General features: G+C 42.9%; 1 protein-coding gene across 19 annotated transcripts in view; it reads left to right on the top strand.

The window, feature by feature from the left end:
* LOC131504062 (myomegalin-like) overlaps positions 1-23489 on the top strand; it is a 221874-nt gene that overhangs the window by 55181 nt on the left and 143204 nt on the right. For 18 of the 19 annotated variants that reach the window (XM_058716002.1, XM_058716015.1, XM_058716007.1 and 15 more), the window contains exon 4: positions 21334-21444. In XM_058716002.1, coding sequence (XP_058571985.1) covers positions 21334-21444 — 111 coding nt within the window. Of the gene's footprint in view, positions 1-21046; positions 21101-21333; positions 21445-23489 lie in introns of those variants that run through there. The other variant, XM_058716022.1, reaches the window with a different exon arrangement.

The raw sequence follows: 23489 nt of genomic DNA, 5'->3' as shown, positions 1-23489 counted from the left end.
GCTGGTGGTGAGAGAGGGGGTGCTAACAACCCCTCCTCTTTTTTCACCTTTTGCATCTGCTGCAATGCAGAATGGATGAGCAGAGTGGCAGTCCTTCCCAAAGCTGTGTGGGATGCTCTCTGAAAGAGTCTGTGGGCCTGTTCCTGTTGGTTGAGAGGTGATTTGGAATACAGAGGTTAAGGTATCACTGCTGAGGGAACGAGTGGCCGGATGCGGTGGGTACAGGGAAACGATCAGGCTGACCTGGGCACCGAGCAGAGGTCAGCTGACTCCTCAGATTTGGCCTCCCAAGTCCTTCCTCTTCCCAGCCTGCTCTGAGATAGCAGATCAGTCCTCACTTCTCAGTGCCAGGAACCACTGACAGAAACCAAGAGGATGCAGAGAAAAGGCGAATAAGGGATATTTCAAATCTCACCCGCTGTGTGTCAAGTAATGATGAGGCTATGACACACATTTTTGTCAGAAAGGTCATTGCCAGGGCTCATAGAAATTTTGACTTTTTTTTTAGTGCCATAGAGTCTGTGTGCCATGATCATAGATCCTGACAGGTGATTGGATCAGAGTGATATTTTACATACAGACTCCTTCCTATGTGCTTTCCTACGGGTTACCACCTCCACCCCACCCCCAGCGTGTCTGGGATGAGCGAGACCAGAGCAACACGGGATGGTACTAGCTAGCATATGCCGATCGCTTTCTATGTGTCACGTGCTGTTCTAAGTGTGTGCAGTATTCTCTCATTTAATGCTCACCACAGCCCTGTGAAGAAGCAGAATTACCACCCCAATTTACAAGTGAGGAAATAAAGGCACCAAGAGTAGTAACAAAGGAACTTACCCAATGTCTCCTAATGTGGGCCAAAAAAATTCATCATTTTTGTGACCCAAAATAGTGAGTACTTTCTAGGTTGGGAGCTCACCTGGTTAAAGTATGGTGGTCGTGGGGCTGGAACCATTAGCTCCTCCAACTTAGATGAGCAGAGTGTGGTATCATCTTCTCTAAGTAAACTGTAAATCTCCTTTATTTCCCAATATTCCCCATCACGTGCTTTTTGCTCCATTAATTCTGAGCTATTTGCAATTCAAAGCTATTTCGTACTTTTTAAAAACAATGTTTATTTATTTTTGAGAGAGAGAGAGAGCATGAGTGCACAAAAGCAGGGGAGTGGCCGAGAGAGAGCAGGAGATACAGAATCTGAAGCAGGCTCTGAGCCATCAGCAGAGCCCCATGCAGGCTCAGACTCATGAACCAAGAGATCATAACCTGAGCCAAAGTTGACACTCAACAGACTGAGCCACTCACATGCCCCTAAGCTGTTTCATACTTCTGAGTTTTTGTTCTGGTGGTTCCCTCTGCCTAGAATACCCTTTCTCTCCTATTCTTCACCTAGTTCAAGCCTACTCATCCTTCAAGTTTTGGCTCAAGTACCATTTTCTCTTGTTTTAGGATGCCTTCCCTGATTCTGCAGTCTCAAAACATTACCCTGACTCTAAGCTCCTCAAGAAAACACCCCTTATGTGTGCCCTTCTAGTTTTGAGAACATAGCGTAATGCCAGTGTATAGTAAGTGCTCAGTAAATGCTCATCAACTCAATTAAACTTCTTGGATTTGGATTTTCCTTCCCTATTTTCCTCCAGCCAATTCTGTTGAATTTGTATTTCCCCCAGCCTCCCCTTAGTAATCGCTGGATGTATTCATAGTAAGTTGATGTATTAATTGATTGGTTAGGATAGGAAACTGAGAAGTCAAGAAAAGTACGTTTGAGTTTAAAGGAAGACAGTTTTTCACCTAAACTGGGGTGATAAAATTATAAATGTAGAGTAAGAGACCTTTTGAAATATTCGACAAGACTTATTAAGATCGTAATAGTAGCTAATAATAATAAATAACATTTATTCAGTGTTTATTGTATACCAGGCACTTTTTTAGACACTTAACATATCTTATTCCAGCTGTTTTTCAGTTCATTTTCCCTAACTTATGAGGTAGATGTTATAGCCATTAGAGTTGTGAGGAGACTAAGCCTCAAATAACTTGTATAAAGCTGTACAGGTAGAAAGTGGCGGAGCCAGAATAGCTCCAGGATTCTTGGGTTCTTGGGAAATGAAAGGACCATTCACAGAAGGACAAGTTATGTTGGTGGTTTTATAGATAGAATCAAAATGCCCTACCCAACACAAAACCCATGGAGGGGTGGGGGTCCGTGGCTGCGAGTCCTAAGGGGGCCTCCACTGCCTTCCCCTGTTTACCCATTTTCTAAGAAGGTGGGGTTTAACAAGAAAATGCCAGCAAAACCAGCTGCAGTGTTTGCCTGATTATAGTCTGAAGCCAGCTTTCTCTGGCAGTCCCAGTGCAACCACAGTGATTCAGCCTTTTGAGGCCCCACCCATCCTGGCAAATTTTTCCACTCGGATGTTGATGTCTGTGGGGGATGGAGGAAAAGGAAATCCCTAAAAGGGGGTTTTCTACCTTTATGGAGATCCAAGTTATCGCAGTCCGGGTTTCCTGTTCTAGTTTAGGTGAATCTGGGCCACCACTGCCTTTAGACCCAGCTATTCCCAGCTCCTTTTCAGAGTCTCTTTGTCATTACAGCCTTGGAAAATGAATGTTGCCGGTGAAGTGTATTCTCATTTAAACACACACACACACACACACACACACACACACACACACACACACGACATCTATGCTCCCCAAACCACAGTGCCCCAAGCATCCTGGTTTTGTTTTCACTGGCATCTTGAGACCTTCAGAAAGCTATTACATGAACAAGGAAGGGCAGGGGGCAATTCTAAACTTTGAGCAATCATAAGCACAGAAGTTTTTCTCTTTCTTTTATTTTTAAAAGATTTTATGTTTAAGTAATCTCCACACCCAATATGGGGCTCAAACTCATAACCCCAAGATCAAGAGTCACATGCTCCACTGAGCCAGCCAAGTGCCCTGAATTTTTTTCTATTTAAACCTCACTTTTCAGAGGGATTCCGTAGTTGTTCTGCAGAGCTTTAGAAATGTTTTCATTCCTAAGCAACATCGCCAAAGATTATGTATCAGATCAATCTTTCTTTTTCTTCCCTTAAGAATTCTGAGTAAAAGGAATGATTCTGAGTGCTGCGGAGAACACAGACATGCAAAGGAGTTACCATTCTCAAAGAGCTGTGCAATCTGAGTAGGGGGATAAGGTATTAAGATTTAGTTGAAATAGCATCTAAAGGAACACAGGGAGAAATATCACAAGATTAGAGGAATTGCCAAACCAATGTATGTCTTTAAAACCTAAATATTTGGACAAAACATTTATTATGATTTGCATGTACATATGTGTGTGAACTTCACAAACATAAATCTTACCTCACACTGGGTGATATAATTAATAAAATAACCTTAAAAAGAGGCTCCCGGGTGGCTCAGTTGGTTAAGCATCTGACTTTGTTAAGCGTCCAACTTGCGCTCAGGTTATGATCTCGCAGTTTATGAGTTCGAGCCCCACATCAGGCTCTGTGCTGACAGCTCAGAGCCTGGAGCCTGCTTTAGATTCTGTGTCTCCCTCTCTCCCTCCCCCACTCATGCTCTGTCTCTCTGTCTCTCTCTCTCAAAAATAAATGACCTTTAAAAAATTAAAAAATAAAAAGAATGAAGTTAAAAAAATTGGAAAACCCTGAAAACTCTGACAGCTATAGTTACCAACATGGAAAAGGGCAGTCACTCCGGTGGAGAAAGTGGCATTTCAATGAGAAACATTCTTCTTATTTTTTTAATCATCTCCTTTCTGTTTCCTCATTAGAACTTGTTTTCTTCTCTTCACTGTATGAAGAAACGCTCTACATTTCTTCCTGTGGACCCCGAGGAATTTCCATTAAACAGTAATAACAATCACGATACATGTAGTTTTATTGAGTGCTTACAGTGTTCAGGGCTCTATGGATGCACTTACTTCACTTGCATTGTCCTGCTCGGTTCTTGTAGCAGCCTTTTGAAGTTAGTACAGCCATTATGTTCACTTGTTTTGAGAGGGACATTGAAGCTGAGAAGGCCTGGGGATTGCCGGGAAGCACTTGAGCTGTGATTTGAACAGAAGTGTACTGGTTTCAGCGCCTGAGCTCTTAGCCACAATTTTATCACACCTCTCTACGGACAGCTGACCTCCTTATTCATTTCATTTATTTGTTCATTCATTCGTCCCCTCAGCGCCTGAGTGCAGCCTGTGCGCCAGGCCCTGTTCTAGCTGTCAGATGCACAACGATCAGGTATAAATATGTGTGACACTTCGTGACACATGAGCCAGGTACATGGCAGGGGTGGAAGAGTACAAAGCCCACCAGTGCAGCGATGATGATATACCCAGGCTCCCCTCCCCCACCTGCCTATGGGACTCGCAGCGATGTACATAACTATTGAATGCGGCTGCAGCAGCCACTGAGGACATGGGCAGCCGCCCCACCCCCCACTAAGGACTTATACATAGAAGGAAGTTGAGATGCTTCCTGCATGAAAAGATATGTGTTTAAGGATGAATATTTACTTCAGTATTCTTCTTTTTTTTAATTTTTTAAAAAAAAATTTTAAATCTTTTATTTTTGAGAGAGAGAGCATGAGCAGGGGAGGAGCAGAGAGAGGGAGACACAGAATCCGAAGCAGGCTCCAGGCCCTGAGCTGTCAGCACAGAGCCCGATGTGGGGCTCGAACCCACAAACTGTGAGATCATGACCTGAGCCAAAGTCAGACACTTAACTGACTGAGCCATCCAGGCACCCCATACTTCAGTATTCTTTATATAAATAAAATATTAAAATAATCTGGGGCACCTGGGTGGCTCAGTCAGTTAAGTATTGGATTCTTGATTTCGGCTCAGGTCCCAATCTCATGGTGGTGAGATGGGAGCCCTAGATGGGCTCTGTGCTGGGTGTGGAGCCTGCTTCCGATTCTTTCTCCCTCTCCTTCTGCCTCACTGTAAAGAAATAAAAGAAAGAAAAGAGAAGGAAGGAAGGAAGGAAGGAAGGAAGGAAGGAAAGGAAAGAGGGAGGGAAGGGGGAAGGAAGGAAGGAAAGCTGGAAGGAAGGAAGGAGGGAAGGGGGAAGGAAGAAAGGGGAGAAGGAAGGAAAGAGGGAAGGAAAGAAGGGGGAAGGAAAGAGGGAAGGAAGGAAGGAGGGAAGGAAGGAAGGAAGGATGGATGGATTAAGGCGAGGGTTGATTATTTTGAATATGGTATATGCGTTCAACAGAACATCATAGAGCAATGTACTGAGTTGGAAAGGGGTCCATAATAACAAATTTAGGATTAAACAACAAAACAACAACAACAATTTGACTGAATATTACATAAGATAAAATCTCTTTTTGAGGGAGGAAAAAAATAGAAAAGCTTGTAAGGATCTACACCAAAATATTGATAATGATTATGTCTGGGTGATGGGTTTAGCCGTGAGTTTTGCCTTCTTTATAACTTTGTGTATTACCTGAATTTTTAATTATGTTTTCATTCTCTCTAAGCATTCAGCAAATATTTCTAGAGTTCTTATTATGTACAACATAATGTCATAGCACTGCAGATACAATAACAAATATGCAAACCTGGTTCCTGCCCTGATTGTCTTTCCAGATTAGCTAATTACAACAATATAATCACTATAATATAATTAAGGAAGCTACACTATATGGCTGGGGATCCTAACTCACTTGGAAGGGGTGGGAGGACCAGAGCAAGTTTCCTAAAGGAAACTGCATCTAACCAGGGAACTGAAGGGGAGAAATAAGAATTAGCCACCAATAGGGGCTGGGGATGGGAGAAAGAAGAATGTTCCAGATTCAGCTGAGAAAGACGAAGTTAATATACCTTAGGGCATGGGTGCAAGGAATGTGGAGAAGTGTCAAAACTGGAGGGAGAGGGAGAGAGAGAAAGAGAAAGAGAGAAACCAGCCTGCAGGTCTTTGCAAAAGCTTTATGTAAAAGCCTTTACATTTTAACAGAGCTCAATGGGGAACCGCTGCAAGTTTGCAGAGAAGGTGGTGACATGATCAGATTTTCCTTATAGAAAATTCCCTTTGGCTTCTGCATGGACTCTGGGTTGGAAGGATGAAGTCTAAGGCAGAGAGGGCAGTTAGGAGGCTGGTGCAGTATTCCAGGCAACCACTGGTGGTGCTGACGGAGTAGGAGTCGGGGAGATGGACAGGTGAAAGAGAACGAGATTTCAGAAGCAGAAGTGACAGGGCTAAGCTGTTGATTGGACGCAGAGCCAGTGCAGGAGGACTAGCCTAAAGATGAGCTCCCACCAACCCATCTCTCCATTCCCACCTCTGCTAGGTTGTCACTCTCATACACTTCCAAGTACCTTGTACTTTTACCTTTAATAATATGACTTCTTTGTTCAAGCAAGGTCTGTCTTTAGAATCAGAGCTCCATGATAGCAAGGACAGAGTAGACACGCCTCTTTCTTTTTTTGTTGTGTTTTGGTTGAATGAATGATGCTAAGCTTTTTTGCTTGGGCAACTTCTGAGTGATGCCATCCACAGGCAGTACTATTATGATTATTAAAACAACAGCAACAAAAATCAGTAAAATGATTTTCATTTTTGGAAGAAAAATGAGGAGATCTTTCCTATTCTTGAAAAATTCTAACTCTAACTTGCAAGACAAACAGGTAATTCCAATAATAAGAGTAGGTACCCAATATGTTGTGGAAGCAGCCAGGAGGGGCCCTCCCCTGGGCTTTAGGGTCAGATAGGCTTCTGTTTACTAGGTAATATCAAGTCCTAAGGAAAGTTGGAGATAGTACAGTTCAGCCGTCCTTTCTGCCTTGGAGTTCATTTAACTTTCTCTGACAGCGCTATTTCTGGCTGGCCTGTTTATTTTTGGTGTCCAGGGAAGTTGTTGTTTGTTTTGTTTTGGTTTTATATAGTTCACAGTGCTCTAATGTGACGGTGACGGTGACATCTTGTTATGCCAGGATCAGGCGTGGTGTGGGTGTGTGTCTATGGTGGGGGAAGGCTGCAGGAACATCATCTGAATCCCTATCCTTTATTTGCATAACGACGGCTGCCAAAGATAGGGTTTAGTCAACCTGATGTAGTAACTCTGTTGTTCACTCTCTCGTCATGAAGACAGTTATAACAAGAAAAGGCTGTGTGGAGAATGGGTGTCGGTGTGCTTCTGAGTTTTGGGGGAGAAAATGGAATGATATTATTATTTTATCATTTAAAAGACTCTCAAATTTCAGGAATTCTGTTGAAATTTTAGAAACAGTTTCAGAAGGAAGATTTGATTATTGTGGAACCCAAAAGGAAAAAAGAAAAAAAAAAAAAAGCAAAGTGTAGCATTTGCAGTCTCCTTTCTGAGGCAGGCATCAACAGTCAGCTTCTGGAAGCCTGGTTGGAACCCCTGTGTGGAAGTGAAAGTGAAAGCTGATGAGTGGGGGGGGGGGGGGGGGAGTTGACTGGCTTTGATTGACATTTTCCTTGCTAAAATGGTGTGTAAAAGTTATGTGTGTTCTTCAGGATGGCCTAATGTGTATGTTTTTCCAGTGTCAAAATACAGAGTGTACTCTGTGTTTCCTTTCTGTTTTATGTCAGGATTGTTAACAAAACTGTAACTTGATAAAACATAGTAACCTGTGAGTTTTTGATAGGGCTACTTGGAGGATACTTCCTCTAGCCTTCATGTTAAAGCCCCATAATCTAAGCAGGATTAACATATAGAACATTTAGATATAGGGGCGCCTGGGTGGCTCAGTCGGTTGAGCGTCCGACTTCGGCTCGGGTCACAATCTCACGGTCCGTGAGTTCGAGCCCCACGTAGGACTCTGGGCTGATGGCTCGGAGCCTGGAGCCTGCTTCCAATTCTGTGTCTCCCTCTCTCTCTGCCTCTCACCCGTTCATGCTCTGTCTCTCTCTGTCTCAAAAATAAACGTTAAATAAAATTTTTTTTAAAAAAAAGAAATGATCAGGGCTTTTTAAAAAAATATTTACTTATTTTTGAGAGAGAGCGTGAGTGGGGGAGGGGCAGAGAGAGGGAGACAGAATATGAAGCAGGCTCCAGGCTTTGAGCTCTCAGTAGAGAGCAGGGCTCAAACTCATGAACCGCAAGATCATGACCTGAGCCAAAGTCACTCAACTGACTGAGCCACCCAGGTGCCCCTAGAAATGATCAGTTCTAAACTATTTGCTTTTTACTGAATTGAATTGAGTTGGACTTTGAATCTTTATCAATGAAAATCCTTTGTGAAAGGCAAAGGACCGAGCAAGTTACCTCTCCCAGCCTGGGTTTCTTTTTTCTTCTTTTTTAAGTAACAGCTTTACTCAGATTTAATGTACACACAATGAAATTCACCCTTTTAAACTGTACAATTCCATAGTTTTAGTATAGTTCCAGTATATTTGCCAAGTTGTGCAACAATTACCATTACCTAGTTACACCACATTTTCATCTCCCCCCAAAACCTCATACCTATTTGCAGTCACTCCCCATTCCCTCTCTCTGCAGCCCCTGGAAACCATTCATCCACTTTCTCTATTTGCCTTTCCTGAACATGTCATATAAAGAGTCATACAATCTGTGACTTTCTGTTTGGTGTCTTTCACATTAGTACAATGTTTCGAAAGGTCATCCATGTTGTACAAGGTATCAGTATTTCATTCCTTCTTATGGATGAAAAATATTCTGTTGTATGAGGTGCCTGGGTGGCTCAGTTGGTTGGGCAACTGACTTCAGCTCAGGTCATGATCTCACAGTTCATGGGTTTGAGCCATCAGGCTCCATGCTGACAGCTCAGAGCCTGAAGCCTGCTTCAGATTTTGTGTCTCCCTCTCTCTCTGCCCCTGCTCTGCTCACGCTCTGTGTCTGTCTCTCAATAATAAATAAACGTTAAAAATATATATATATTTTGTTGTATGGATATCCTAAACTTTGTATCCATTCATCAGTTGATGGAGGTTTGAGATGTTTCTATTTGTTAGCTATTATTAATAATGCTTCTATGAACATTTGTATACAAGACTTTGTGTCCACACATTTCTTGGGATTATAACTAGGAGTGGAATTGCTGGGTCATATGGTAATTCTGTGTTTACTACCCTTTGAGTCATAATGATTTGGTGTATTCATCTTGAAAATGGGGAAAACTATGTTTTATATAAGTTCAGGTGGTCAGATCCTCCAGGGTCACATGGAAGATTATTTACGGTGAAGGATAGCTTTTTCTTTCTTTCTTTTTTTTATTCTCATTAGTTAACATAAAATGTAGTCTTGGCTTCAGGAGTAGAACCCAGTGATTCATTACTTACATGTAACACCCAGTGCTCATCCCAATAAGTGCTCTCTTTAATACCTATCACGCACTTCCCCCACCCCCATCAACCCTCAGTGTGTCCTCTGTATTTAAGAGTCTGTTATGGTTTGCCTCCCTCTATGTTTTTATCTTATTTTTCCCTCCCTTCCTGTATGTTCATCATGTTAAGTTTCTCAAATTCCACAAATGAATGGTATCATATGATATCTGTCTTTCTCTGATGGACTTATTTCTCTCAGCATAATACTCTCTAGTTCTATCCACATTGTTGCAAACTGAACAATTTCATCCCTTTTGTATCCAAGTAGTATTCCAGTGTATGCGCATGCGTGTTTGTGCGCGCACACACACACACACACACACACACATGCGTGTGTGTGTGTATATCACATCTTCTTAATCCATTCATCAGTTGATGGACATTTGGGCTCTTTCCATAACTTTGCTATTGTTGATAGTGCTGCTATAAACATGGGGGTGCATGTGCCCCTTCGAATCAGCATTTTTGTATCCCTTGGATAAATACCTAGTAGTGCAATTGCTGGGTTGTAGGGCAGTTCTATTTTTAATTTTTTGAGGAATCTCCACACTGTTTTCCATAGTGGCTGCACCGGTTTGCATTTCCACCAGCAGCGCAAAAGGTTCCCCTTTCTCCACATCCTCGCCAACATCTGTTGTTTCCTGAGTTAATTTTAGCCATTCTGACCGGTGTACAGTGAGGGATACTTTTTTAAAAGATGCAGGGACATGAGGTAGAAGGGGAAGTACTTTATCAGTCACGAGGGAATCCCAAGTTCACAGGGGTCATCTACTGTCACAATTAAGGCCCTGTTGAGTATACAGTGTGGGTCAGACTGTTGGGAGCAGTAGTCTGTGCTTCTCCACTTTCTAGATGAGCAAGTCAGCTAACTTCTCAATGTCTCACTGTCCTGATAGTACAGTGAGATGTCCTGATATCTCCTGAAAGGAGATAATAGTATCTAATCTTCTTACTTCACAAGACAAAATGAAATACTATACATGGAAGTCCTTTGTACATTGTCAAATTCTATGCAGGTGATCGTCATGAAGGCAGCATAATTGTATCCAATTAGTTTTGTAATACACATTGAGGAAATTCAACTTTTGTATTTCTTCAGCTTAGATTTTGTCAGAAAAGCATAGGAACTTCCAGGTACATAGATGTATTATACACAAAAATATTTATATGTGAAAAAATCCATCCTCTTTCTTCTCCCTGCCCCATCTCTTCGTGTCTACCCCTATCCTCCAAGTTGGGCTCCTGGGTTGGATTCCACTGGATGTTAAAAAGCAGCAAATACTCTCCAACCATTTGTATGCCCTTCCCATCGGACTGTTTTGAAAATATGACAGTTAGAAAAGTTATAGGTTAAATAATCTACTGGGGATCATCGTTGGGTTCCAATCATCATTGCTGGTTTTGTCTTGGAAATATGGCGTCCTTCGTGCTCATTAATCTCCTCCTCACCTTCCTGTGAAGGCAGCTGGAGCTCTGTCAGAACAGGTCGACTCCCACCACCTTCTAGGGCTCTACTATCAGAGAGCTGGTGGTGTGCTCTAAGATTTCTTCAAAAAGTTTTAGCTTTCTCACTGATGCTACCTTTGGTAGTATTGTTTCTATGAGAAAGTGTGCTTTGCACATGGAATCTCAGGATAGGTGAGGATCCTCCAGAGCTCACTAGAGGTGATGTGTGAAGACTTAACAAAATCCCCGACAAGAGGTCTTTTAGCCTCAGCCAAGTCCCTTTTGTGACAGGAAATATACTGTCCCTCATAATGTAAGTTCTCAGTAAATATTTGATGTATAAATAAATGGATGGAGTGTGGTAAGAGTTCATTACATCCAACTCTACTAGAGAATTTATCCTCCTATCTAATTCATAGCTGCCTCCCTGTAATTCCTAGTTTCATTCCCTTTGAAATAGTTTTTAAAAATTATGACCTATTTTACACGATAGGAACATACAAAGAACAATAAAATACTTGTCCTTGTACCTAATATCTAAACTTTAACTGATATTATTTTCATTCTCTTTGCCTCAGATTAAAAAACAAAAGTTAGGGGTGCCTGAGTGGCCCAGTTGGCTAAGCGTCCAAATCTTGATTTTGGATCAGGTCATGATCTCATGGGTTTGTGAGTTCAAGCCCTGCATGGGACTCCATGCTGATGGCACAGAGTCTGCTTGGGATCCTCTCTTTCTCTCTCTTTCTGTCACTGCCCCGAACTCACGTGCATGTGTGAGCGCTGTCTCTCTCAAAACATAATAAACTTTAAAAAAACTTAGCATACAGATACAGTGGTAACCCTCTTAGCAACCTACCCAGGTCCCAGAGTCTCCTTTCCTACACTGAATTACTAGTAAGTATCTTTCCCAAAATCACACAATTAGAAAATAGCAGAGCTGGGATTTGAACCTAGTTCTCTTTGGTTCCAAAGCTATTGCTCTTTCCATAATGGCATGCTATCCTGCCTGGATAAATATGCACAATAGTGATAATATTTATTGCCTATTTATTCATGGGTAAGATGTCAAGGGTTACTTAAAACGCTACTCTCCTATTCCTCTGTTTACCTAAGTTGCTTGAGAATAATTTTATTTTCATGACATGTAGACATGAATTATCATAGATATCAAATTAATAGAGCTTAAGTTGCAGAAGTTATATTTGAAAAGAATGTCAATTAAGATGATTAGTCATCTTCAGTGGAGTGGAACTTTATTTTTAGGGGAGAGATTAATATGTTTTTAAGCATTTCCATTATGAGAGCAATCTGGGGGGTCTGAAGATGATTAAGCAAACGTGAAGCTGAGTTTTTTTCCAAGGCCGACTTGACAGTTGCTTATGTTAATGGGGCATGACATACAACAGCTGGGTTGTAATCCTGCTATTGTTGGCATTGACTGAGTCCTTATTAAAGTCTTATTTCCAGTCTGAACTAATACGTTAAGCAGCGGGAAGAAGAAATTAAAGAAAGAACAGGGGAGAGCCATTAATGTGTGAGGGGAAAAAATATTTTGAGAGAATAGTAAAGATTTTCTATGTTCTGTGTAAAAGAAGGAAGAACAAAGATAGACGTCTGTAGCTTGCTCAGGAACCCTCAGCATCATTTTCTTTATTTCCCCAGCAATGCAGAGTTTATAAAAACCTATAGATCTAGGACCTGCCCACAGAAGGCCTGATTTCGGAGGTTTAGTGTTCGGCCCAGGGTTGTGCATTCTGTTTGTTTGTCAAAGCTACAAAACCTGAACAAGTAAAACAAAACACAGCAACAAAACCATCTCCCTAGTACGCAGCTGCAGGCCTTCTTTCCTTGCTCTTTTCTTCGCTCCTTGTGCAGATGGGGAGCCAGGATCTGCCTGCCTGGAGGAACACAGCCAGGACCCTCACCCTGACTTTTAAGATCTTCCTGCAGTGTCTCTGTCCTTGCCATCCTGTCTCTCCCATCACGGATGGTGTGTTCAGACCAGGAGGGCCCTCTGCACCTGTACCTGTCTTCTACCTGCCGGGATTGCCTCATGCTCTCCCCCGAGCCTCGCCAAACCCAGTTCACCCCTTCAGGAGAGCTGAAATGCCAGTTCTCTGTGGAACCTTCTCTGACAGCTTCTCTTTCCTATTTTCTACAGTTTCTATTATTTGTACAGTTCATATTGTCCTTTGATAGTAATTTGTCACATATTATTCCTTGTTGGTTTATTATTTTTTTAAAAAAATTTTTTTAGTGTTTATTTATTTTTGAGAGAGAGAGAGAGAGAGAATGAGCAGGGGAGGGGCAGAGAGAGAGGGAGGGAGGGAGGGAGGGAGGGAGGGAGGGAGGGAGAGAGGGAGACGCAGAACCCGAAGGACAGAGCCTGATTTGGGGCTCAAACTCACAAACTGTGAGATCTTGACCTGAGCCACAGTTGGACACTTAACCGACTGAGCCACCCAGGCACCCCATTATTCCCTGTTTAGAATTCTTACTCAAAGTTCGGAATCTGCCTTGTACATTGAAGTTAGTTTGTTAGACAAGTTTGTTTTAGTTATAAAATAACATTTTATAAAGAAGAATACCTTTAGAGCAGAAGACAGGAAATAATAAAGATTAGAGCAGAAATTAATGCTATTGAAACCAAAACAAAGTAGAACAGATCAATGAAACCAGAAGCTGGTTCAATTAGCAAAATTGATAAACCACTAGTGAGTTTGATCAAAAAGAAAAAGGAAAGGACCCAAATAAATAATATCGGGAATGAAAGACGAGAGATCACAGCCAACACAGCAGAAATAAAAACAATAATAAGAGAATATTATGAGTAATTATATGCCAATAAAATGAGCAATCTGGAAGAAGAATGTCTTTAGATAAGCTCTTCATCCTGAAACAACTGTGTAATCTTATATACAGATTGAGTTCTATTAGAATGAAATCCAGAGAAGTCAAAGTGAGCAGGTTAATTATTCATCAGTTCTTTTATTCAACAAATATTTGTTGCACACCTGTTGTATACTAGGTTCTGTTCTTGGAACTGGTAATATAGCAGTGAAAAAAAACAGGAAAAAATCCTGCTTATCTTATGGGGTCTACATACTAATGGGCAGAGACAAGAAACAAAATAAACAAATATAATATTTTAAACAGTGAAAGTGTATGGATTAATAAACAGTGAAAGGAGTGCAGGGGTGAGGCCTAGGGAGAGTTATACTTCTTTTTTTTTTTTTTTTTTACATTTATTCATTTTGAGAGAGAGAGTGTGTGTGTGTGCAAGCAGGGGAGGGGCAGAGAGAGAAGGAGAGGATCCTAAGCAGGCTCTGAGCTGTTAGCATGGAGCCTGATGTAGGGATCCACGTGAAGCTCAAACTCACAAACTGTGAGATCATGACCTGAGCTGAAACCAAGAGTCAGACGCTTAACCGACTGAGTCACCCTGGCACCCCGGAAGAGTTACAGAGGGGGTGGTCAGGGGCACCTGGGTGGCTCAGTGGGTCAAGCATGTGACTTTGGCTCAGGTCATGATCTCATGGTTTGTGGGTGTGAGCCCAGCATCCGGTTCTGCCCTGGCAGTGTGGAGCCTGCTTGAGATTCTCTCTCTGTGTCCCTCCCCCATTCACGCGCGCACTCTCTCTCAAAGTGAATAAAAATAAAATAAAATAATAAAGAGCTCCTGGGTGGCTCAGTTATTAAGCATCCGATTTTGGCTCAGGTCATGATCTCATGGTTCATGAGTTGAGTCTCACATCAGGTGAACTTGAGCCCCACTTCGGGTGAGTCCCTCTTCTCCATCTCTCTCTCTCTCTCTCTACCCCCCCCCCATCAGTTGTGCTCTCTCTCAAAAAAAATTAACATTAAAAATAAAAATAAACAAACATAAATAGGGTGGTCAATTCCTTGAAGTGATATTTGATCAAAGACACAAAGGTGAGGAAGACAATCAGGTATCTAGAGACAGAGAAGGAGTGTACCATATAGAAGCATCAACAAGCCCCAAGGCCCTGAGGAAGGAAGGTGCTTGCTGTTTTTGAGAAACAGCAAAGAGAGAATGGCTGGAGCAAAGTGTGTAGGGGGAGAGTCATTGGAAAAAGGAAGACAGGGCAAGGATCCAGGCTCCAGATTCCGTAGTGCCTTGGGCCTATGGCCTAATGACAGCATTTCACTCTGAATTTGTGGGAAAACCAGTTGGATTTCCAGCAGAGGAGTAATCTGTTGTACTTTCAGGGATCACTGTGGCTGCTCTGTTAAGAACAGAATAGGGGAGCAAGAGTGGGAGCAGAGAGACCAGTTAAGGGGGTTCTTTAAATAATTTAGGAGAGACATCAATCACAGTATCTTGGGCCAGAGTGGTAGAGGTCCAGTGCAGTGGTACTTTATAAACAGATATAAAGTAGAGATAATAAGATTTACAGACAGATGAGATAATGTGTATGAGAGAGAAGAGACCAGAAGAACTCAAAAGGTTTTGGCCCAAACAACTGTTACAAATCGAAATGGGATCCACTGGGGAAGAAACGTGTCTGCTAGGAAAGATCGGGAGTTCAGGTTCAGATGCCGCAAGTATGACAGGTCTCTCTCTATTCGAGTGGCCATTTCTACTAGGAAGTTAGACACAGATTGGAGTTCAGGAAAAAGGTCTAGATGGGCGTATAAATTTTTTCTACAGTAACCATTCTAGCAAATGTAGTTTCTTTGGAGCTATTAAAACACACCTTTCTATATTATTGGAAAATTGTGAGAATAACAGCAGGCTAGCCCCTAACAAATCAAATCAGCAAGAAATAAAATACATATGAAATACTTATCTATTCATTAATTCAACAAATATTTAGGGGCTGCTTCCTAAATACTGTGCAGTGACAGAGCACAGATACCAAATATGCCTTTTCAGCCCTCGAAACACTCTAGTGTGGTCAAGGTGATTGTAAGCGGGCTGTGACTGCACAGTGGGCTGAATGTTCCTGGGGAGCTCTGCTTGGCTGTTGTGGGAGCCGAAGGAATAGAGAACGACGAGTGAGTCCTTGGCCTTCCCTTGGGCAGCTCACAGACTAGTCGGAGAGACACAAACACGGGAAAAGTTAAAGAGCCCTAAAAGATGTAAATAACCCTTGAAGACCACAGACAAGCAATGTCATGAGGCACCATATGAACACTTGCAAATGTTGATGTTTGCCTTAGGAGTTCAAAGAGGGAGACCTCTTTCCAGGCTGGGGTAGCAGGGAAGGCTTTTGTTTGGGTGGGATCAGAACTAGGACTTGAAAAAAGAGTCAGGGTTTCTTGAGGGGATGTGATAGCATTTTCCTTTATTCTAAGAGTAATGGGATGCCTGTGAAGGGCTTTAAGTAAGGGAGATGTCAGGATAAGAGTTGAGCTTTGAAAACATTACTTTTACTATAATATGGAGAACAGGTGGCTGTAGTGAAGTCTGGCAGACATGACACACTGTTGCAAAAGTCTTTGCTCTGAGGTCTGCTGTGAGAATGGAGCATTCAAGTTGAGCAAAGAGCTGGATGTGTAGGGCTAGATCTTGGGGGAGAGAACTTAGGGAAGGTTTGGGGGTTGTTTGGGAGACAACAGCAATAGCCCTAAAAGTGGATAATATCTCTGAGGGAGAAAGTATGAAGAGAACACAATCAGAAGGGGAGAACTAACCATTGTTTAGGCACTTTAAGGACCTGGGGGTGGGGGGGAAGAAACAGAATAAGGGCCAGAGAGATAGAAAAGCAAAGTATCACTGGGTATAAGAGAAAACACACATTAATGTGCAGAAAGATGGCACAAAAACAGACACATAGACCAATGGAATAGAATAGAGACTCCAGAATTGGACCCACAAATGTATGGCCAACTAATCTTTGACAAAGCAGGAAAGAATATCCAATGGAAAAAAGACAGTCACTTTAACAAATGGTGCTGGGAGAACTGGACAGCAACATGCAGAAGAATGAAACTAGAACACTTTCTTACACCATTCACAAAAATAAACTCCAAATGGATGAAGGACCTGAATGTGAGACAGGAAACCATCAAAACCCTGGAGGAGAAATCAGGAAAAAAACTCTCTGACTTCAGCCGCAGCAATTTCTTACTTGAACATCTCCAAAGGCAAGGGAATTAAAAGCAAAAATGAACTATTGGGACCTCATCAAGATAAAAAGCTTTTGCACTGCAAAGGATATAATCAACGAAACTAAAAGGCAACCAACAGCATGGGAAAAAGATTTGCAAATGACATATTGGATAAAGGGCTAGTATTTTTTTTTCAATATATGAAATTTATTGTCACATTGGTTTCCATACAACACCCAGTGCTCATCCCAAAAGGTGAAAGGGCTAGTATTTAACATCTGTAAAGAACTCACTAAACTCCACACCTGAAAAACAAATTGTCCAATGAAGAAATGGGCAGAAGACATGAATAGACACTTTTCTAAAGAAGACATCCAGATGGCCAACAGGCATATGAAAAGATGCTCAATGTCACTCCTCATCAAGGAAATACAAATCAAAACCACACTGAGAGACCATCTCATGACAGAGTGACGAAAATGAACAAATCAGGAGACTATAGATGCTGCGAGGATGTGGAGAAACGGGAACCCTCTTGCACTGTTGGTGGGAATGCAAACTGGTGCAGCTGCTCTGGAAAACAGTGTGGAGATTCCTCAAAAAATTAAAAATAGATCTACCCTATGACCCAGCAATAGCGCTGCTAGGAATTTACCCAAGGGATACAGGAGTGCTGATGCATATGGGCACTTGCACCCCAATGTTTATAGCAGCACTTTCAATAATAGCCAAATTATGGAAAGAGCCTAAATGTCCATCAACTGACGAATGGACAAAGAAGATGTGGTTTATATATACAACGGAATACTACTTGGCAATGAAAAAGAATGAAATCCTGCCATTTGCAGCAACGTGGATGGAACTGGAGAGTATTACGCTAAGTGAAATAAGTTAGTCAGAGAAAGACAGATATCATATGTTTTCACTCTTATGTGGATCCTGAGAAACTTAACAGAAGACCAGGGGGAAGGGGAGGGGGAAAAATAAGTTACAGAGAGGGAAGGAGGCAAACCATAAGAGACTCTTGAATACTGAGAACAAACTGAGGGTGGGGGAGAGGGGAAAGTGGGTGATGGACATTGAGGAGGGCACCTGTTGGGATGAGCACTGGGTGTTGTATGGAAACCAATTTGACAATGAATTATATATAAAAAATGTGCAGAAAGAAATATCCAGGTTGGGTAAGAATACCCTGCATTCATATGGAACCTTACTTTCCATAAAACTTTTTTTTTTTTAAGTAGGCTCCATTCCCAGCATGGAGCCCAGTGTAGGGCTTGAACTCAAGACCTTGAGATCAAGACCTGAGCTGAGATCAAGAGTTGGATGCTTAACCAACCGAGCCACCCAGGTGCCCCTTCATAAAACTTTTGTTTATTTATTTTTTAAATATTAAAAAAATTATTCTTTATTTTTGAGGGAGAGACAGAGAGACAGTGCGAGTTGGGGAGGATCAGAGAGAGAAGGAGACACAGAATCCGAAGTAGGATTTAGGCTCTGAGCTGTCAGCACAGACCCCAACACGGGGCTTGAACCCACAAACTGTGAGATCATGACCTGAGTTGAAGTCAGACGCTTAACCGACTGAGCCACCCATGCACCCCTATTTTTAAAATATTTTTAATGTTTATTTATTTTTGAGAGAGCCAGAGCACAAGTGGGGGAGGGGCAGAGAGAGGGAGACACAGAATCCGAAGCAGGCTCCAGGCTCTGAGCTGTCAGCACAGAGCCCCATGCAAGGGCTCTAACTCACAAGCAATGAGATCATGACCTGAGCCAAAGTCAGATGCTTAACCGACTGAGCCACCCAGTTGCCCCTTAAAACTTTTGTTAAATTATCTTATGTGATAAAAGAATCTAAGGAGACATCAAAATCACGATTAAACACTAATCTAGAATCTGACAGCCTGTTCCCCCTGTGCAAAATGGTAGTAGGTAGATAATAAGTAGATTGTAAGTAGGTTATTCCTCTAGGAGCTTAGACCAGAAAAGGGTCTTAAAAACCACCTACTTTCCAACCACTTCATTTTATAAATGAGGACACTTAGGCCTCTGGAGAAGTGAATTTCCAAGGTCATACAGCTATTTAGTAACAGGTCAGACCAGAAAAGGATCTTCTGAGTTTTTATTTAGATTTCCCTCTTCTTCACAGTCTCTAAGCCTGAATGACACTCATTTATTCTCAAAGCATGGATTTAATGAAAATAGCTAAATGAATTTCGAATGTGTACATTTTTAAAATTTTTTTTTTCAACGTTTTTTTTTTTTTTATTTATTTTTGGGACAGAGAGAGACAGAGCATGAACGGGGGAGGGGCAGAGAGAGAGGGAGACACAGAATCGGAAACAGGCTCCAGGCTCCGAGCCATCAGCCCAGAGCCTGACGCGGGGCTCGAACTCACGGACCGCGAGATCGTGACCTGGCTGAAGTCGGACGCTTAACCGACTGCGCCACCCAGGCGCCCCCGAATGTGTACATTTTTTAGAAACAAATATTTTGTCTTAAGATACAGTCAATGGTAAGAAATGTTTTGCCTACTTATAACCCACATTTATTAGAATGTTCAGTTCTTATGCCCTCCTGAGGCCACTTTATTCACTCAAACTTTTTCTATCTTTCAAAGGACAGGGCAACTGTCACTCTTCGTGTAGCTTTTTCTCATCATTCCAGTGCGAATTAATCACTCTTCTGGGTTCCCATAGATGCAATGTTTTTCAAATTTCAGTATGAAACATACCCATGGGTCATGAAGTCAATTCAGTGGGTCACTCCCCAGAAGAAAAATAGAATAGAAAATATCAGAGCACATCACACATAGTGACGGTAACATTACTTGGTGAAACTTTTACTTCAGTTACGTATGTGTGCATATGTGTGTGTGTACTGGATTGCAGTATAAAACGAAAAAAGTTTGAAAAACACACAGGATTGGAGGATTCTAGTGTAAAACACACCCCATATGTATATGGCCACCCAGCTCTTTGAGAGTTGGAACTGTCTTCATCTTTGTTTCATTCATACTATCTGGTGGGTCCTCAGGAAATGTTGATTAGAATTATTATGAGGAATTAAGAATTAGAAGAATGAAGAGCAGGTAGGTGAGGGAAGAAATGAGCATTTGATTTAAGTATAAAGGTTTTAGTTGCCTTTACTTTAGATGTTAATTTTTTTTCAACCTAGTATTACTGGCACAAGAACCTGGGTTTCATGTCTGTGCTGTGGGATGGTCTCCCGGTCACCTTCAACGTCCCGTGTGATGTGATATAAATAATACTTCCTGCTAATGTTGCAGCTGTCACTCAAGGATCTTAAATTGCTTTACGAGCAGGATCTGGTGATGAGTGCCTGGCTCCACTTGGCAGGTGCCTGAGTTAAGAACCAGTGACTGGCTGAAATCTCTGGGCTCCAGACTGACGCCTGCCTCCCTCCCTTCCTCCCCCAACCCTTTCTTTCCATCATCCCTTGGAGGAAGGAGCCTTTGACCCCACCTCTTTGTGAGGCAGTCTAACTGGTAAACAGTTTGCAATGATTCCACAGGGAACTAGGAGGGGGGTGGGGGTGGCTGTAGTGTGGGGGAGAGGGGTGGGAGGCCCATGGTTTTAGTAAAGGCTGTTTATTTAATTAACTGCCTCAGGGCTTGAGAAGTCCAGGGAGGAAAACTGGGAAGGAACTGATTAGAGGTGAGCCCTGGATCATCAAAGGAAATTGGAGAACCCACCAGTAAATAGCTCTTTAAGATTTGCACCTGACAGAAAGGGGGTGTTTGACATGTGGTCCCCATTTTACGTACACATGCTCTTTCCTATAGAGCATGCTTGCTTGCTCTGGCCACACTGCTTTGGTTTGTTTTTTGTTTACTTTCGTAAACTCTACTCCCAACCAACGTGGAGCTTGAACTCATACCCTGAGATCAAGGGTCGCATGCTGTACCAACCGAGCCAGCCAGGCACCCTCCTTTGGGTTTTACTGTGCAAATCAACCACCAAAAACTTAAGTGCCCACTCACACACACAGACCTTCATGTCTTTCTGTTTTGTGCAAGCCCACCAGCACCTTGAAGTATTCCCACTCCCCATTTCCTGGAAACTTCTGGGGGTCCATTTTCTCTTTTCTGAGAAGCCGTTAACTGCCTATAGTTGGGCCCGGGAGGCTCGGGGAGGGTGACAGCCCAGTCCCGGCTCGGAGTCGGGTTACACCACTTGTGTCTGAGTTCACGCAGCATGTTCCTCTGTCAGGGATTCCGCAAATATCTCCCAGAGGTAAAAAAGGAAAGTGCGCTGCGCTCCGGCACCCAGAGCAGTGAGCCCCAGTCCCAGGTCCCCGAGAGAGCGCCAGCCACCGGGGTCATGTCGCCATAGCCTCAGCAGCGTCCAGGCGGCTCGCTTCAGGCCGCGGTGCAGCTGCACTATGTTCCTAGGGTGAGGGGGCGATCGGGCATGCTGCTCCCCATGGGCTGCCCACCATGTCTAATGGATATCGCACTCTGTCCCAGCATCTCAATGACCTGAAGAAGGAGAACTTCAGCCTCAAGCTGCGCATCTACTTCCTGGAGGAACGCATGCAGCAGAAGTATGAGGCCAGCCGGGAGGACATCTACAAGCGGGTGAGTGCAGGAGGTGGCCCACCCACTGCTACCTTACCCGGGCTCTTTCTAGGGCTCATTCTATCTCCCGCATTGCTAATTAGGGAGGGAGGTGGGTTCCACGCCCCAGGGCCGGTCGCCTGAACTTGACCAGCCCAGTGACCTCGGACAAGCCCATTTCACCTCGTTTGTGCTCATTTTGCACTTTCCTTCTGTGTAAAGAGAGGGAGCTGGACTAAATCAGAGGCTCTCAAACACCTGTGGAGGTATTCAGAATAATCACCTTTGGGAGCTGGTTTAAAATGTAGATTCCCTGCCTCACCCCCAGGGATTCTGATTTACTAATGCAAGGCAAGGGGAGCTTGGAAATGTGCATATTTTTTAAAGTTTGTTTTCATAATCTCTACACCCAACATGGGGCTCAAACTTGGGACCCCAAGGATCACATGGTCTTAGGATTGATCCAGCCAGGCACCCCCTAGAAATTTGCATTTTTTCAAGGCCCCAGCAGGTAGTTTCAAGGTCGTACCTTCAGCTAGAGAAGGGCCCCTTCTCGTTCTGGCCCAGTGGGGTCAGAGAGAGAGTTGATGGAGCAAAGGGCAGGCGCTGAGCATGGTTCTGTTCCCTGAGAAATTCTTGTCTGCTTTGGAAGATGATTATCCAGATAAGCTTTAAAGACCAAATTTTAGGTATCTTCAGGCTTAGGACTAGTTCACCTAAGAATGAAGAAGAGGGTGCTAACAGCCTAACAGCTTGCCTGAGGCGGGGGAGAGGGCGGTGCTTCCCGGTCTTGGTTGATGGGTGAGTGATTTTGGTGGGGAAGGTGGGGGGGGGGGTGGCTAAGGGGGGGTGAGATGAGGCAGCACCTTGGTAAGAGGACACTAGGCTTTGGGATGAAGCTTCCTAACTGGTTACCACAGTATTGGTTTCCTCAGCCCCCTTAGTGTCTGGGCAGGCTCTGAAGTGGCCTGAGTGACCTGGCTAGAGCTGGTTGCCTCTGACTTTTTCAGAGCTTCTAGATCTCCAGCTGTTTACAGCAGAAGACTGTATACAAATATTATCGTTGTCTGTGTGTGCCTGCCCGATCCTCTTGAGAAGAAGGTTGGGAAGCTTTTACAGGCTGCCAGATAATATGTTGGATCAGAAGAATAACTGGTGTCTTTGAAACCCAAGTATTTGGTAAATTCAATTAATGTGCACAGCTAAATTCTAAGGGATTTAGCTCTGTTTTTGCTCTGTCCTGGATTTCCATGTTTTAACCTGAATTTTCCTGAAATTGGTCCAGACTCACCTTTCATCTGTTATGTGGCTGTTGAGTGAGCAATTCTCCATGGAGTTGCCAGGGTAAAGGTCAAAGAAGATATTGCCAAGTAAGGGCTGGTAATGCAGAGAGATGGAGAGGCTGGGAGAATGAATGGCAGTCTTTGCCTCAGGATAGGAATAGTGAATGAATTTGTTCATTGGGCAGAGGGAGGAGCACTTTTCCATTAACTGTCTCCCAAGCAAGGCTGAAGGAAGGGGCAGTTTCTTAGATCATTTGAGGGAAAGGGTTTTTTGTTTTGTTTTGTTTTTAGCTTGAATCAACTGACTGCTTGAATCATTTGGTCTCACCCTCTCCTCTACGCTGGCTAATGGAGATAGTCTTCAGGGAACATTTTGGGTGAGGCATGGGATGGCACCATTCCTCTCCTGGAGACGTGTGATTAAGAAGATTCTAGAGGGGCAGGGTGAGGGAGTAGTCACAGGACATTTTCGCATGCAGAGGTGAGAACCCTGTTTGCCACTAAGCCCTGTCTTTTCCCAGTCTTAAGTACAGAGTCGTCAGGTACTTAACTAACATGATTTAAGACCTCTCAGGCTACCGTGTCGCCTTCCTTCCCTTCTTACCAAATCTTTTTGTGCTCCATCTGTCGTATTACTCATCTCATTTGGCTATGATTATTTGGGAAGCACTAAAAGTTTAAATTAAAATGGCCTTCTTCTTTGGAAAGCAAAACACATAAAGCCATTATCAATCATTAATATCATAGTTGAAATTAGTTTATCCCACTATGTAGTGATTGATA

The sequence above is a fragment of the Neofelis nebulosa genome, chromosome 2 (genome assembly GCF_028018385.1).
Source record: "Neofelis nebulosa isolate mNeoNeb1 chromosome 2, mNeoNeb1.pri, whole genome shotgun sequence".
NCBI classification, from domain to species: domain Eukaryota; kingdom Metazoa; phylum Chordata; class Mammalia; order Carnivora; family Felidae; genus Neofelis; species Neofelis nebulosa.
This window is presented reverse-complemented; position numbering and strand designations above follow the sequence as displayed.